The sequence below is a fragment of the Hyla sarda genome, chromosome 2, assembly GCF_029499605.1.
Source record: "Hyla sarda isolate aHylSar1 chromosome 2, aHylSar1.hap1, whole genome shotgun sequence".
Taxonomy (NCBI): Eukaryota; Metazoa; Chordata; class Amphibia; order Anura; family Hylidae; genus Hyla; species Hyla sarda.
The window spans coordinates 11,691,545-11,708,268 of record NC_079190.1 but is presented as its reverse complement, the minus strand read 5'-3'; the positions used below and the strand labels follow the sequence as shown (position 1 = coordinate 11,708,268).

At 44.1% G+C, this 16,724-nt stretch overlaps 1 protein-coding gene across 1 annotated transcript in view; it reads left to right on the top strand.

The window, feature by feature from the left end:
• Positions 1-16,367, top strand: part of ACER3 (alkaline ceramidase 3) — a 58,280-nt gene extending 41,913 nt beyond the window's left edge. The window contains exons 4-11 of the mRNA XM_056561164.1: positions 1,898-1,950; positions 3,089-3,170; positions 8,214-8,249; positions 9,604-9,662; positions 10,908-11,009; positions 12,973-13,077; positions 13,682-13,727; positions 16,262-16,367. Coding sequence (XP_056417139.1) covers positions 1,898-1,950; positions 3,089-3,170; positions 8,214-8,249; positions 9,604-9,662; positions 10,908-11,009; positions 12,973-13,077; positions 13,682-13,727; positions 16,262-16,315 — 537 coding nt within the window. The 3' untranslated portion in view covers positions 16,316-16,367. The remainder of the gene's footprint in view (positions 1-1,897; positions 1,951-3,088; positions 3,171-8,213; positions 8,250-9,603; positions 9,663-10,907; positions 11,010-12,972; positions 13,078-13,681; positions 13,728-16,261) is intronic.
• Positions 16,368-16,724: the final 357 nt, after the last annotated feature.

Below are 16,724 nucleotides of genomic sequence, written 5' to 3'. Positions count from 1 at the left end.
GGTGGAAATCCGAGTCCGGCAATCACGTTCCGAGACAGTACTGGTAAGAGGCACAGTGTGCTAAACCCCAAACCCACTCAATAACTTGCACTGAATTTCCACGTGCCGCCGGGGTAGAGTGGTCCACAAGTGAGGGGTCTCCAGCACTGCAGAGCGCATCAGACACTTACTTTTAGAGGACTACAGGCAAGAGACAATCCACTATCCCACTCACCACTTCCCATCCCTGCGCCGCCGGGTAAAGGGGGACAAGCTCCTCTGGTCTGGGGACCTATCGTTATGGCTCATGGCAGTAGGTCCCCGGTCTGCAGGGACAGTGGAGCAACAAAGCTGATGGTAGTTCCTGCCCACAGCACCCAGTGCCCGCGCTTCCCCTTTACTGTACTCCCGCTCCGCGGTGCAGTGACGTCAGCCGACCATTTCTTTCAACGTGGTCCAGACCAGTAACCAGTGGCTGTGGCTGCCATTACTGGATTGTTCCTGTTGACTGACAGCAAGCAGAGATGGAGACAATATATTAGGCTGTTGCATTGAATATATTTACCATATTTTTCGCCCTATAGGACGCACCGGCATATAAGACGCACCCAATTTTAAAGGTGCAAAATCTAGAAAAAAAAGATTCTGAACCCAACAGTGATTTTCAACCCGCGGTCCTCCAGATGTTGCAAAACTACAACTCCCAGCATGCCCGGACAGCCGTTGGCTGTCCGGGCATGCTGGGAGTTGTAGTTTTGCAACATCTGGAGGTCCGCAGGTTGAAGACCACTGGTATAGGAGGTAATACTTAAGTGTCCCCGCCGCTGCCCTGGATGTCGCTCCATCGCTGTCGCCGCGTCCCCGTGGTGTCCCCGACGCTCCGGACGTAGTCTTCCCCGGGATCCACGCTCTCCGTCGCTGTCATCACGTCGCTACGCGCGCCGCTCCTATTGGATGACGGGGCGGCGTGCGCGACGACGTGATGATGATGAAGGAGAGTGCCGGCCATGCAGGGGATCCCGGCACGGAGCAGACACCGAGGAGGCAGGTAAGGTCCCTCCCAGTGCAGCCGGGTTAGTGTCACTTTCGCTTCAGACGCGGCGGTCAGCTTTGATCGCCGCGTCTGAAGGGTTAATACAGGGCATCACCACGATCGGTGGTGTCCTGTATTAGCCGCGGGTCCCGACCGTTGATGGCCGCAGGGACCGCCGCGATAGGGGTGTATTCGCCGTATAAGACGCACCGACTTTTTCCCCCACAGTTTTGGCGAAGAAAAAGTGCGTCTTATACGGCGAAAAATACGGTATATAAATAAATATATATATTATTTTTTATTATTATTTAATAATTATTATTATTATTATTATTATTATTATTATTATTATTAATGATGATATAATAATGATGGTGATGATGAAAATAAAAATAATGAAAATAATACTGAAAATAATAATTGTGATGATAATGAAAATAGTAATAATAATAAAATAATTAGAGATGAGCGAACTTACAGTAAATTCGATTCGTCACGAACTTCTCGGCTCGGCAGTTGATGACTTTTCCTGCATAAATTAGTTCAGCTTTCCGGTGCTCCGGTGGGCTAGAAAAGGTGGATACAGTCCTAGGAAAGAGTCTCCTAGGACTGTATCCACCTTTTCCAGCCCACCGGAGCACCGGAAAGCTGAACTAATTTATGCAGGAAAAGTCATCAACTGCCGAGCCGAGAAGTTCGTGACGAATCGAATTTACTGTAAGTTCGCTCATCTCTAAAAATAATAAAATTTATAGTAAATTAATAATATTATTATAAAATATTATAATTTTTTTTATCATTATTGTTATTACTATTACTAGTTTTATTTATTTTTAGTATTACTATTATTAATAATAATTATAATAAAATAAATCTCTCTTTCAGCTTCTGGATGAGCTGCCGATGATCTACAGCTGCAGCGTGTTCGTCTACTGTCTGTAAGTCTCACGTCATGTACTGTACGGGCGTACGCCCCAAAAAGCAGTGCGTAGATTACCATACATTACTGGTCTCCAAACTTAAAGGGGTACTCCCCTGGAAAACATTTTATTTTAAATCAACTGGTGCCAGGAAGTTAAACAGATTTGTAAATTACTTCTATTAGAAAATCCCAATCCTTCCAGTACTTATCAGCTGCTGTATGCTCCACAGGAAGTTCTTTCCTTTCTGTCTGACCACAGTGCTCTCTGCTGACACCTCTGTCCATTTTAGGAACTGTCCAGTGCAGAATAGGTTTGCTTTGAGGGTTTGCTCCTGATCTGGACAGTTCCTAAAATGGACAGAGGTGTCAGCAGAGAGCACTGTGGTCAGACAGAAAGGAAATTCAAAAAGAAAAGAACTTCCTGTGGAGCATACAGCAGCTGATAAGTACTGGAAGGATTAAGATTTTTCAATAGAAGTAATTTACAAACCTGTTTAACTTCCTGGCACCAGTTGATTTATATAAAAAGTTTTCCAGGGGAGTACCCCTTTAAAGGCGAACTCCAGAACATAAAAATTGTCCCCCATAGTGCCGGCAGTAAAAAAAAAAAATAAAGCTGTACATACCTTCCTCCGCTCCCCCGGGGCCTCCGGTAAACGGCTCCGGTCTCCGCCGCAATCCACTTCCTGGTTGCCGGTGGTCGGATGAGTCATACTGCGCTCAGCCAATCACCAGCCGCAGTGAAGGCCGGCGATAGGCTGAGCGGCAGGGTGACGTTTTCGGCCCCGGCCTCAGGTGTAGTGAAGAATTTTGTGTCCTGAAGTGTTTTCACACTGCCGCTCAGCCTATCGCCGGCAGTATAGGTGACAATTTTTATATCCGGAGTTCTCCTTTAAGCTCTTGTAGAGCATGCTGGGAGTTGTAGTTTCACAAATAGATTAGTGTAGCCTAACCAGGGTGCCTTCGGCTGTCCGGGCATGCTGGGACTTGTAGTTTTGCAGCAACTGCAGGCACCCTGGTTGGGAAACGCTGCAACAGAACTTATAGAACTTTTATAGTGGTGCTCTGCTGGCATCTAGTGGTAGAATGATGTAACTGCGCACACACGAGTCTGTAACGTACTGTAACGCTTTGGATCTCTTTTTTTTTTTTAGATACGAATGTTTCAAGAACAGAAACTCCTATAATTATTTGCTGCTCACCCTTTTAATACTTTTCAGTGTAGTAGTAACTACCGTAAGTGTCGCGTTCGTCCGTCCTTGTTGTACGACCTGTTCACTTTAGAGCCAGTCTACACTTATGTCACTGACAGTCATAAAATGCATTTTTGCATCATTCGCCTCCAGAGCTGCATTCTGAATTCTGCTGGGAAAACTCAGAAAAGGACTCAGGAAATAACATATTATAATAATAATTAATAATAAATTATTTCATCATCATCATCATTATTATTTTTATTTCATATTATTATTATTTCATCATCAATTATCAATTATTAATGATTATATAATAATAATAATGATGATGATGAAGATAATAATAATGAAAATAATAATTGTGATAATAATGAAAATAAGTGATAATAATAAAATAATAATTATTAATTATATAAATTATTACCGTATATACTCGAGTATAAGCCGACCCGTATATAAGCCGAGGCCCCTAATTTCACCCCAAAAACTCAGTTAGTTATTGAATCGACTATAAGCCTAGGGTGGGAAATACATAATTTCTCTCGTCCCCCCCCTCCCCCATGTCATCATCCAGACCCCCTGTAATTTTCACCCCTGTCATCATCCCCCCCTTCATCATCACAGCCTGTCAATCCCCTCAGTGGTCTTCCACCTGCGGACCTCCAGATGTAGCAAAACTACAACTCCCAGCATGCTCGGACAGCCATCGGCTGTCCGGGCATGCTGGGACTTGTAGTTTCGAAACACCTGGAGGTCCGCAGGTTGAAGACCACTGCGCGGGCCTTCGTCATCATCCAGCCCCCCCTTTAGTTTTCTACTCACCTCCCCTCGGTGGGAAGGAAGGGTGAGCTGGTCCGGGCCATCTATGCTGCAGGGACCGTCCGGTGGGGAGGGTTAGTCGTTCCGGGCTGTACGTTTTCACCAGGAGGTGAGTACAAAACTAAAGGGGGGTCTGGATGATGATGAAGGCCTGCACAGTGGTCTTCAACCTGCAGACCTCCAGATGTTTCAAAAATACAACTCCCAGCATGCTGGGAGTTGTAGTTTTGCAACATCTGGAGGTCCGCAGGTTGAAGACCACTGAGAAGGGATTGACAAGCGGAGAGTTCACTCGAGTATAAGCTGAGGGGGGGGCTTTTTCAGCACGAAAAATCGTGCTGAAAAACTCGGCGTATACTCGAGTATATACGGTATTTTTTATCATTATTGTTGTTATTATTACTAATTTTATTTATTTTTATTATTACTACTAGTAATTTTAATAATAATTAGTGTTGAGCGAACTTACAGTAAATTGGCTCGTAGCGAACCTCACAGCTCGGCCCCTGATTACTTTTAGTCTGCGTAAATTAGTTCAGCTTTCCAAGGGCTCTGTTTGCCAGGAGAAGTCCGGGATGACAGTCTTAGGTCTCCTAGGACTATATCCACCTTTTCCAGACAACTGGAGCCCTTGGAAAGCTGAACTAATGTATGCAGACTAAAGTAATCAACAGCCGAGCTGCGAGGTTCGCTACGAGCCGATTTACTGTAAGTTCGCTCAACTCTAATATAAATAATCATAATAAATAAAAATAATAAAATATTATTTTTTTAAAATAATAATAAAATATAAAATAATGAAAAAAAATGTATATTAAAATGAATACTAATTAATGAAATAAATAAAAATAATTAGAGATGAGCGAACTTACAGTAAATTCGATTCGTCACGAACTTCTCGGCTCGGCGGTTGCTGACTTTTCCTGAATAAATCAGTTCAGCTTTCCGGTGCTCCCGTGGGCTGGAAAAGGTGGATACAGTCCCAAGAGACTCTTTCCTAGGACTATATCCACCTTTTCCAGCCCACGGGAGCACCGGAAAGCTGAACTAATTCATGCAGGATAGGTCATCAACCGCCAAGCCGAGAAGTTCGTGACGAATCGAATTTACTGTAAGTTCGCTCATCTCTAAAAATAAGTAATACAAAATAATAATTATTTTATAATACTTATTATTGTTATTTAATTATTACAATTATTATTTTTATACTATTATTTCTACGATTATCATACCTTGCAGTCGTCTGCCATAATGCATTGTGGGAAAGGTAGCTCTATTATAGCAAAAAGGAAAGAGGAAATCCCGCTCCCAAGACTGGATAAAAGTAATGACTTTATTGATTTCATATTAAAATCTAAAATGAAAATGGCTAAAAGCACAAACGAAACGCACCGACGCGTTTCGACTTGTATACAAGTCTTAATCATGGTCAACATAGACAACGAATGTAGCTTAAATACAATTCTGACTAATGACGTCACGCGCTGAAAACAGGTGAACTGAGGGTAAAGAGAATTTAATATAAAAAGTTTTCTCAACTGTCAAACTCACCAGGTAGGTTGTACGAGCAGAAAACTGAAGGTCAGAATTAGAGATGAGCGAACTTACAATAAATTTGATCCGTCACGAACTTCTCGGCTCGGCAGTTGATGACTTTTCCTGCATAAATTAGTTCAGCTTTCCGGTTCTCCGGTGGGCTGGAAAAGGTGGATACAGTCCTAGGAAAGAGTCTCCTAGGAATGTATCCACCTTTTCCAGCCCATGGAAGCACCGGAAAGCTGAACTAATTTATGCAGGAAAAGTCATCAACTGCCGAGCCGAGAAGTTCGTGACGAATCGAATTTACTGTAAGTTCGCTCATCTGTAGCCAGAATACAAGAGCATCTTTACATACCAGACAGTAGTAGAATTACTAACAAATCCATGTCAGGCTTTACGAAACACATTGTCGATCGGCACCGTATTTTTCGCCGTATAAGACGCACTTTTTCTTCCCCAAAACTGGCGGGAAAAAGTCGGTGCATCTTATACGGCAAATACACACACCTATCGCGGCGGTCCCTGCGGCCATCAACGGCCGGGACCCGTGGCTAATACAGGACATCACCGATCGCGGTGATGCCCTGTATTAACCCTTCAGACGCGGCGATCAAAGCTGACCGCCGCGTCTGAAGGGAAAGTGACACTAACCCGGCTGTTCAGCGATCTCACCGCGGCGGTCCCGAACAGCCCGACTGAATAGCCGGGTTAGTGCTTACAGGACACCGGGGGGGACCTTACCTGCCTCCTCGGTGTCTTCTCCGTTCAGGGATCCCCTGTATGGCCGGCGCTCTCCTTCCTCGTCGTCGCATACGTGCGTCGACGTGCGTAACGACGTGATGGCTGCGACGGAGAGCGAGGATACCCGGCCGGCAGCAGAGACGTTCCGGAGCGACGGGGACACGGCGACAGCGATGGAGCGACATCCAGGGCAGCGGTGACGGGTCCGGAGCGGCGGGGACACGTGAGTATTACCTCCTAAGCAGTGGTCTTCAATCTGCGGACCTCCAGATGTTGCAAAACTACAACTCCCAGCATGCCCGGACAGCCAACGGCTGGGAGTTGTAGTTTTGCAACATCTGGAGGTCCGCAGGTTGAAGACCACTATTGGGTTCAAAATCTTAATTTTTTTAGATTTTGCACCTATAAATTGGGTGCGTCTTATACGCCAGTGCGTCCTATAGGTCGAAAAATACGGTATATGTCTGTCATTAATATTTTTCATGTGCTATATATTTTCATTGGTATGTGTCCACTCCACATTTTATCTTTCCCCTCAGTCCACCTGTTTTCAGCGTGTGACGTCATTAGAATTGTATTTAAAGGGGTATTCCAGGAAAAACCCTATTTATTTATATTTATATAAATATATATATATATATTATAAAAAATATATATATATATATATATATATATATATATATATATATATATATATATATATATATATATATTATAAAAAATATATATATATATATATATATATATATATATATATATATATATATATATATATATAATATAATATATAATATAATCTCAACTGGCTCCGGAAAGTCAAACAGATTTGTAAATTACTTCTATTAAAAAATCGTAATCCTTTCAGTACTTATGAGCTTCTGAAGTTAAGGTTGTTCTTTTCTGTCTAAGTGCTCTCTGATGACACCTGTCTCGGGAAACGCCCAGTTTAGAAGAGGTTTGCTATGGAGATTTGCTTCTAAACTGGGCGTTTCCCGAGACAGGGAGCACTTAGACAGAACTTAACTTCAGAAGCTCATAAGTACTGAAAGGATTAGGATTTTTTCAATAGAAGTAATTTACAAATCTGTTTAACTTTCTGGAGACAGTTGATATAAAAAAAATAAAAAAAAAAGTTTTTTCCTGGATAACCCCTTTAAGGTACATTCGTTGTCTTCTATGTTGACCATGATTAAGACTTGTATACAAGTCGAAACGCGTCGGTGCGTTTCGTTTGTGCTTTTAGCTATTTTCATTTTCCATTTTGGATTTTAATATGAATCAATAAAGTCATTACTTTTATCCAGTCTTGGGAGCCGGATATCGGACAAGATGAAATTCAAGACGAGAAGAAAAAACTACATCACACAGTTAGAAAAACATAGTTGCTTTTCTTTTTTTAATTTATTTATTTTTTGGTTCATTTACTTCTTTTACTATGGGGCTTCTGAACATTGCCAAATTCCATAGACCCAGTGTTTCCCAACCAGGGCGCCTCCAGCTGTTGAACTACAACTCCCAGCATGCCCGATGAATGAATTAAAATTGCAGTTCTCATTCTGGCCATTAGATGTCACTATCCCAAACTGCAGTACAGACTCATTTTACAGTCTGCTGCAAAACAGATTCTCAAACGTGGGGGACTACTACGGACAGGAGCTGGAGGTGCGCACGGAGTTAAACCGCTACAAGTCACGCCGTAAAGCGGATTCCGAACTGCTGTGAATAATACAGGGCTGACTGACAGATCAACTGAGCGGTCCAGGCATGCTTGGAGTTGTGGTTTTGCAACAGCTGGAGGCACCTTGTTTGGGAAGGACTGTTGTAGACTGTGTGGATGGCTCCCCCTAGTGGCCCTTTTTGAATGTGAAAAACTTAATAAAGTCAGAAAATTGTCAGGGTTCCTATAGAAACTTGTTCACTTAGATCGATGTTGTGTCTGCGATGCCGTCAGTAACGTTGCGTGTCTTTGTTTTCCCCCCATCAGGTTTACTTGCTATGGCAGGAGCCGGTGTTCCATCAGGTACGGTTACCCACGAAGACTAGAAAAACCTGTTATACTTTTAAGGGTCTATTCACACACACACCATATGTGCCGCAGATTTTACGAGCTTTGTTGACGTGCTCATAAAAAAATACATAATTGCCTTGTAAAATCTGCATCCGGTGTGTTTGTGAATGCACTTTATACAGTGTTTATCCAGCCAGGGTGCCTCCAGCTGTTGCAAAACTACAACTTCCAGCATGCCCGGACAGCCGAAGGCTGTCCGGGCATGCTGGAAGTTGTAGTTTTGCAACAGCTGGAGGCACCCTGGCTGGATAAACACTGCATTTACAGGGAGCTGGGCGGGAAGAACCCGTCTCTCTGACTCTTCAGCAGCCTGGACAATTACTTAAAGGGGTACTCTCATGGAAAACTTTTATTTTTATTTTTTTAAATCAATCACTTCTGTTAAAAAATCTTAATCCTTCCAGTACTTTTTAGCGGCTGTATACTAAAGAGAAATCCAAAAAGAAATGCATTTCCTCTGATGTCATGACCACAGTGCTCTCTGCTGGCCTCTGCTGTCCATTTTAGGAACTGTCTAGAGCAGGAGAAAATCCCCATAGCCAACATATGCTGCTCTGGACAGTTTCTTTTTTGGATTTTCTCTATAGTATACAGCCCCTAAAAAGTACTGGAAGGATTAAGATTTTTTAAAAGAAGCGATTAACAAATCTGTTTAACTTTCTGGCACCAGTTGATAAAAAAAAAAAATTGTTTTCCACGGGAGTACCCCTTTAAGTGCCAAGGCATCGCTCACCTCCTGGGTACCCCTCCTTACCCCCTACCTGACTGGTTGATTGACATACAAAGCTCATGTCACAATCCCTTGCAGAAACACTTAAAGTGGCACTCCGGCCCTAATACATCTTATCGCCTATCCAAAGGCTAGGGGATAAGTTGTATGATCGCGAGGGTGGTGCCGCTGGAGACCCCCGCAGTCTGTCACTGCGCACCCACCTTGACAGCCCCTCCCATAGACTTGCATTGAGGGGACGAGGCGTGACATCACACGGGGGCGGAGTCATGACGTCACGATACTCCGTCCCCGTGGTCGTCACGCTATGCACTCAGAGCCTCCAGCGCTGCGGAGAGCTCACAAAGGTGGGTGCACATTGACTGTTTGCGGGGGTCCCCAATCATAATCTTATCCCCTATCCTAAGATGTATTAGGGCCGGAGTACCTCTTTAAAGGGGATATGGTCTGCAGCAGGAGCCTCTCCCCATACTGCTCTGTGTACTTTAGGGGACCAGTCAGATGGGGGCGCTGAGAGTCATCACACTGCAGGGTCTGTATCGTCTGCATTGAGTGATTTTCCTCTTGTCTCTCCAGGTGATGTACGGGTTACTGGTGACCTTCCTGGTCCTCCGTTCTGTGTATATAGTTACATGGTAAGGCCCTTGTATTAACCCATACTGCCCCTGTGTCCCACTAGTAACCGTGACCCAACCAATACTCCCACTAGTAACTGTGACCTCTCCAATACTGCCCCTTGTGGTCTCCACTAGTAACTGTAATCCCCTCCAATACTGCCCCCTGTGGTCTCCACTAGTAACTGTGACCTCTCCCATACTGCCCCCTGTGGTCTCCACTAGTAACTGTGACCTCTCCCATACTGCCCCCTGTGGTTTCCACTAGTAACTGTAATCCCCTCCAATACTGCCCCCTGTGGTCTCCACTAGTAACTGTGACCTCTCCCATACTGCCCCCTGTGGTTTCCACTAGTAACTGTAATCCCCTCCAATACTGCCCCCTGTGGTCTCCACTAGTAACTGTAAACCTCCAATACTGCTCCCTGTGGTCCCCACTAGTAACTGTAATCCCCTCCAATACTGACCCCTGTGGTCTCCACTAGTAACTGTGACCCCTCCAATACTGCCCCCTGTGGTCCCCACTAGTAACTGTAATCCCCTCCAATACTGACCCCTGTGGTCTCCACTAGTAACTGTGACCCCTCCAATACTGCCCCCTGTGGTCTCCACTAGTAACTGTAATCCCCTCCAATACTGCCCCCTGTGGTCTCCACTAGTAACTGTGACCCCTCCAATACTGCCCCCTGTGGTCTCCACTAGTAACTGTGACCCCTCCAATACTGCCCCCTGTGGTCTCCACTAGTAACTGTGACCCCTCCAACACTGCCCCCTGTGGTCTCCACTAGTAACTGTAACCCCTCCAATACTGCCCCCTGTGATCCCCACTAGTAAGTGTAACCCCCTCCAATACGGCCCCCTGTGATCCCCACTAGTATCTGTAACCCCCCTTCAACACTGCCCCCTGTGGTCTCCACTAGTAACTGTGACCTCTCCAATACTGCCCCCTGTGATCCCCACTAGTAACTGTAACCCCCCCTCCAATACTGCCCCCTGTGGTCTCCACTAGTAACTGTAACCCCCCCTCCAATACTGCCCCCTGTGGTCTCCACTAGTAACTGTAATCCCCTCCAATACTGCCCTCTGTGGTCTCCACTAGTAACTGTAATTCCCTCCAATACTGCCCCCTGTGGTCTCCATAGTAATAGTACTCCCTCCAATACTGCCCCCTGTGGTTCCCACTAGTAATAGTGATAATTAGGACCCGTACAATACCCACTCCCCTCCATCCTGAGGATGTTTTTCTTACTGCTTGTCTTCTTGCAGGGTGTACCCGTGGCTGAGGGGCCTGGCTTACACCTCTTTAGGAGTGTTTTTACTTGGATTTTTGCTCTGGAACGTGGACAACATTTTCTGCGATACGTGGAGGTAAGAATGGAGTTGGCGGGCATGCTCTCCTGTTGCCAATACTGCGGATCTTGGGTATATATGGTAACAAAACAATGTGAAACCTTCACGTTGATGGCAACATTAAAGGGGTACTCCACTGCCCCAGTGTCTGGAACATTTAGTTCCGAATGCTGGGTTCGGGCTGTGGGGGTTGTGATGTCACCCCCCCCCCCTCAATGCAAGTCAATGGGAGGGGGCGTGACGTCCGTCACGCCCCCTCCCATTGACTTGCATTGAGGGGGGGGGGTGACGTCATGAGGTGCGTGGCCGTGACTAAACGTTCCGGAAACTGGGGCAGTGGAGTACCCCTTTAAGGCACACGTAGCGCCCCTCTCTGGCGCCCAGAAGTTTTGGCTAGGAGCCATACAGATATTCAGAATTTTTATGTGAAATGTTTCTTTTTATAATAAGATCATTTATGACAATAGATAGGTACATAGTACTATCTGTGCCTACATGATTTACAGGAACAGACGAGAACCTAGTGCTGTCTGTGCTTACATATTTATACCTACAAGAAAAGACAGGGAGACATGAAAGTATTGGGGAACACAAAGATGCCGTACTATTTATGTCTAACCTATTTACAGGGAGAGGCAGGAAGGCAGTACTACTTGTGCCAGCATTATTTACAGAGAATAGACTGGCAGGCAGTGCTCTCTGTGATTACCTCATTTACAATGAGAGGCAGGAAGGCAGTACTATATGTACATTATTTACAAAGAGCAACTAGGATGCAGTACTGTCTGTACCAACGTTGTGTACAGGAAGGCAGTACTATCTGTACTTAAATTGTTTACCGAGAGAAGTGAGGAGGTAGCACTGTCTGTAACTACATAATTAACAGGTATAAACAATGCAGCAGTATGTTCTGTGCCTATATTGTCCATAGTGAAAGACAGCGCTAGGAGTACTATCTGTGCCCAATTCTTTTACAGCAAGATGTATGTTGTCTGTGCTATCAGTGTCTACAGCCTTGACAGGGAGGAAATATTAGTGATATACATGATTGGCAGGAAGGTAGTGCCAATTGTACTTAAATGATTTAGAGGCAGAGATGGAGCACGGAGTATATCATTTACAGGAAGCAGTACTATCTGAGGCACAGATATAGACACAGATATCATCACCTTCCTTTTAGTAATATAGACAAAGATAGTTCTCCTATCCCTATAATGGCCTTCCTGTTAGTAATGTACATAATACCTCCTTCCTGTTAGTATTGTAGGTACATATAGTACTGCCTTCCTGTTAGTAAAGTATGCACAGATAGTAATGTAGGCACAGATAGTGCTGCCTTCCTGTTAGTAATGTAGGCACAGACAGTGCTGCCTTCCTGTTAGTAATGTAGGCACAGACAGTGCTGCCTTCCTGTTAGTAATGTAGGCACAGACAGTGCCGCCTTCCTGTTAGTAATGGAGGCACAGACATTGCCGCCTTCCTGTTAGTAATGGAGGCACAGACAGTGCCGCCTTCCTGTTAGTAATGGAGGCACAGACAGTGCCGCCTTCCTGTTAGTAATGGAGGCACAGACAGTACTGTCTTCCCTTTAGTAATGGAGGCACACATAGTACAGCCTTCCTGTTAGTAATGTAGGCACAGATAGTACTGCCTTACTGTTAGAAATGAAGGCACAGACAGTACTGTCTTCCCTTTAGTAATGGAGGCACAGACAGTGCTGCCTTCCTGTTAGTAATGGAGGCACACATAGTACTGCCTTCCTGTAAGTAATGGAGGTACACATAGTACTGCCTTCCTGTTAGTAATGTAGGCACAGATAGTACTGCCTCCCTGTCTTGATATACACAATCGGTGTCTACATTATTGTCAGGGAGGTGACCAGCACATTACACAGAGGCCTCAGACATCCTATAATGGAGAGCCGGACTGTTTTTCTTACAGACGTTCTCCACATTAAAGTTTCACTTCTGTCCTTTTGCAGGGACGTCCGACAGAAGATGCCCCCTGTTCTCGGGGCTGTGACCCAGTTCCACGCCTGGTGGCACATACTGACCGGACTGGGCTCCTACCTGCACATTTTGTTTAGGTAACTATGGACTTTCTTCTGGTCGCCAATCCAGGTTTTATTTTCTCTTTTGCTTCCTGTCCCTCCAATCAGGAGCTCCGACCCTGTCTGAGAAACAGGAGAGAAACAACGTTAGTCCACAGGATGAGTGATGAATGTGTGATCGTGGGGGGGGTCTGTCTACTGGTCCGGGACCTCCAGCAATCTTAAAGGGATACTCTAAGAGGCGGCTTCAGGGGCTCGTCATGTCATGGCCCTACCCCCTATTGGTGTCACACCGCGTCCCCTCAATGCAAGTCTATGGGAGAGGGCGTGACGGCCGTCACGCCCTCTCCCATAGACTTGCATTGAGGGGGCTGGGTGTGAAACAGAGGTGGCAGGGCTGTAACGTCACAAGCCCCCCGCGTCAGCTCTAAGCGTTCTGAACATTTTGTTCCGAACAGTGGAGTACCCCTTTAAGAATGGAGGTCCACAAGTTCTTGTAGCAGTAGGTCAACTAATAAAACTCCATAACATCCTGGACTCCTAGGGGTCTAACATAGGGAGGGGAGTCGTTTCTGAATTTTCGGGTAGTCAGGTTGTAAGAATCTGTAAGAATCTGATCTTCTCCTCTTGTCTGTTTCAGCCTGTATACAAGGACGCTTTTCCTTAAATATCGGCCCAAGGTAAAGGTAAGTGTCTGTTACACCTCCGTCTGGTGACTGCTAAGGGTAGTGTCTCCAAGGCAAGTTAAATTGACACCAGTAGAGAGGTCCTCTGTCAGTGGAGCTCAGGGCCGGCCTCAGAGGAGCGTGTCAGGTCCACCCCCGCCTAGTTTTGGGGAAGGGGGTGGAGCTTAACACTGGAGCGCTCCAGCCAAAACTCAATAATGTGAAGAAGTCTAAAACACAAAGCCTATGTGAAATCAGTGTTACCCTGACGGGCAGAATACTACAGCACTTGTGCAGTGTATTATATAAGAGATCAGCTAGTGGGACTAGTGTAAAAATAATAAAAATGAAAAAAAATTCCCAGCCTCCACCTAATTTTTTTTTTTTGATTTTCTGCATACACATATTTGGTATCTCCACAACGATCATTATGACCCAAACAATATCATTATTATATAATCTATGCCACATGTTGAGCGCTGTAAAAATAAATAAATAATAACGTCCCGATCCAAACAGAACAGGAGATGATCATAGTACAAGTTTTCCCGTAAAAACGAACACTTAAAGGGGTACTCCGGTGGAAAATAAACAGGTGACAGAAAGTTACAGATTTGTAAATGACTTCTATTAAAAATCTTCATCCTTTCAGTACTTTTTAGCAGCTGTATGCTACAGAGGAAATTCTTTATTTTTTTAATTTCTTTTTTGTGTTGTCCACAGTGCTCTCTGCTGACACCTGATGCCCGTATCAGGAACTGTCCAGAGCAGGAGAAAATCCCCATAGCAAACCTATGCTGCTCCAGACAGTTTCTGACACGAACAGAGGTGTCAGCAGAGAGCACTGTGGACAAGACATAAAAGAAATTCAAAAAGTAAAGAATTTCCTCTGCAGCATACAGCTGCTAAAAAGTACTGAAAGGATGAAGATTTTTAATAGAAGTCATTTACAAATCTGTTAAACTTTCTGACACCAGTTCATTTAAAAAAAAAAAGTTTTCCACCGGAGTACCCCTTTAAAGGGGTTATCCAGGAAAAAAATGTTTTTGTTTTTTTTTATATATCAACTGGTGCCAGAAAGTGCCAGATTTGTAAATTACTTCTATTAAAAAATCTTAATCCTTTCAGTACTTATGAGCTTCTAAAGTTAAGGTTGTTCTTTTCTGTCTAAGTGCTCTCTGATGACATGTGTCTCGGGAACCGCCCAGTTTAGAAGTAAATCCCCATAGCAAACCTCTTCTACTCTGTGCAGTTCCCGAGACACGTGTCATCAGAGAGGACTTAGACAGAAAAGAACAACCTTAACTTCAGAAGTTCATAAGTACTGAAAGGATTAAGACTTTTTAATAGAAGTTATTAACAAATCTGTTTAACTTTCTGGAGCCAGTTCATATATATAAAAAAAAAAGTTTGTTCCTGGAATACCCCTTTAATCTTTTTCTCCATCCATTTTATTAATTTTTTCATAATTTTTTTTATTTTTATTTTTTTGCACGAAATTGTGGTGCTTTTCCTCCCATAGACTTCTATAGGTGAAAAAAAATACATCTCCATCTATGCATGTAGATTGGCCTCCCCTTTTTTTTTTTTTTTTAATATAGAAATCCTTGAATGAAGGGATAAAACGCCATAAAAAAAAAATCCGATACAAAAAACACTATTTAAAAAAAAAACACAAGGAGAATAAAAATGAGGGTGGGTTTTATTATTGTTATTGTTATTTTTTTTATATAATTTATGTAGCCTTAAAGGGGTACTCCGTCCTTAGACATCTTATCCCCCCTTTCCAAAGATGTCTAAGGATACGTTTACATGGGCAGATGTTTTTTTGCGGGTTTTCCGCTGGGAATTTGAAAGTGGGCGGGCTCTTCTCGGCTGTCCGCAGCAGAAAATCTGCTGTGGACAGACGAGAAGAGCCCGCCCACTTCCAAATACGCAGCGGAAAACCCGCAAAAAACAAATCAGCCCGTGTGAACATACCCTAAGGGTGGAATACTCCTTAAGGGGGTACTCCCATGGAAAACTTAATTTTTTTAAATCTACTGGTGCCAGAAAGTTAAACAGATTTGTAAATTACTTCTATTAAAAAATCTTAATCCTTCCAGTACTTTTTAGGGGCTGTATACTACAGAGGAAATGCTTTTTTCTTTTTTGATTTCACTGATGTCATGACCACAGTGCTCTCTGCTGACCTCTGCTGTCCATTTTAAGAACTGTCCAGAGCAGGAGAAAATCCTATTGCAAACATAAACTGCTCTGGACAGTTCCTAAAATGGACAGCAGAGGTCGGCAGAGAGCACTGTGGTGACATCAGAGAAATCTAAAAAGAAAACCATTTCCTCTGTAGTATACAGCCCCTAAAAAGTACTGGAAGGATTAAGATTTTTTTAATAGAAGTAATTTACAGATCTGTTTAACTTTCTGGCACCAGTTGATTTAAAAAAAAAGTTTTCCACAGGAGTACCCCTTTAAATGAATGTGGCCTAGCTGCAGTACCTTACACAACCTGTAGATAGGGGTGGCGCTGTGCCCTCACTCTCTCTGTTCTTCCTCAGTTTGTCTGTGGGATGTGGCCGGTCCTTATGGTGGAGTCTCCCAAGAAGCTTTGATGGAAGATTAAAAAAAAAAACTAATAAAAAAGGAGACAGAAATAACTAAAAACATTCCGAGGATTTCCTGCCCCGATCTCAGCAGGACTCCGCCATCCTATGCAGAGACTACACGTTATCTATTCCCAATACACCTGGTGTGTGCAGTGGCGCCCCCTATATACAGAAGTATATACAGCCTCACACCGGTACTGCCAACTACAAACTGACTACTCCAACCATCATCCACTGGAGACTGAAGGAGCGGAGCGACCAGCGCTCCCATCATCCTCCTGGTATAATGTGACGTCAGTCATTACCTATATTATTGCCTTTTTTTTTTTCTGGGACGCGCAGATTCTAATCTGGCGGTGATGAAGTATTACAGCCTCGTCCCCCCCGCGGGATGATCGGAACGCACAATCTGTAT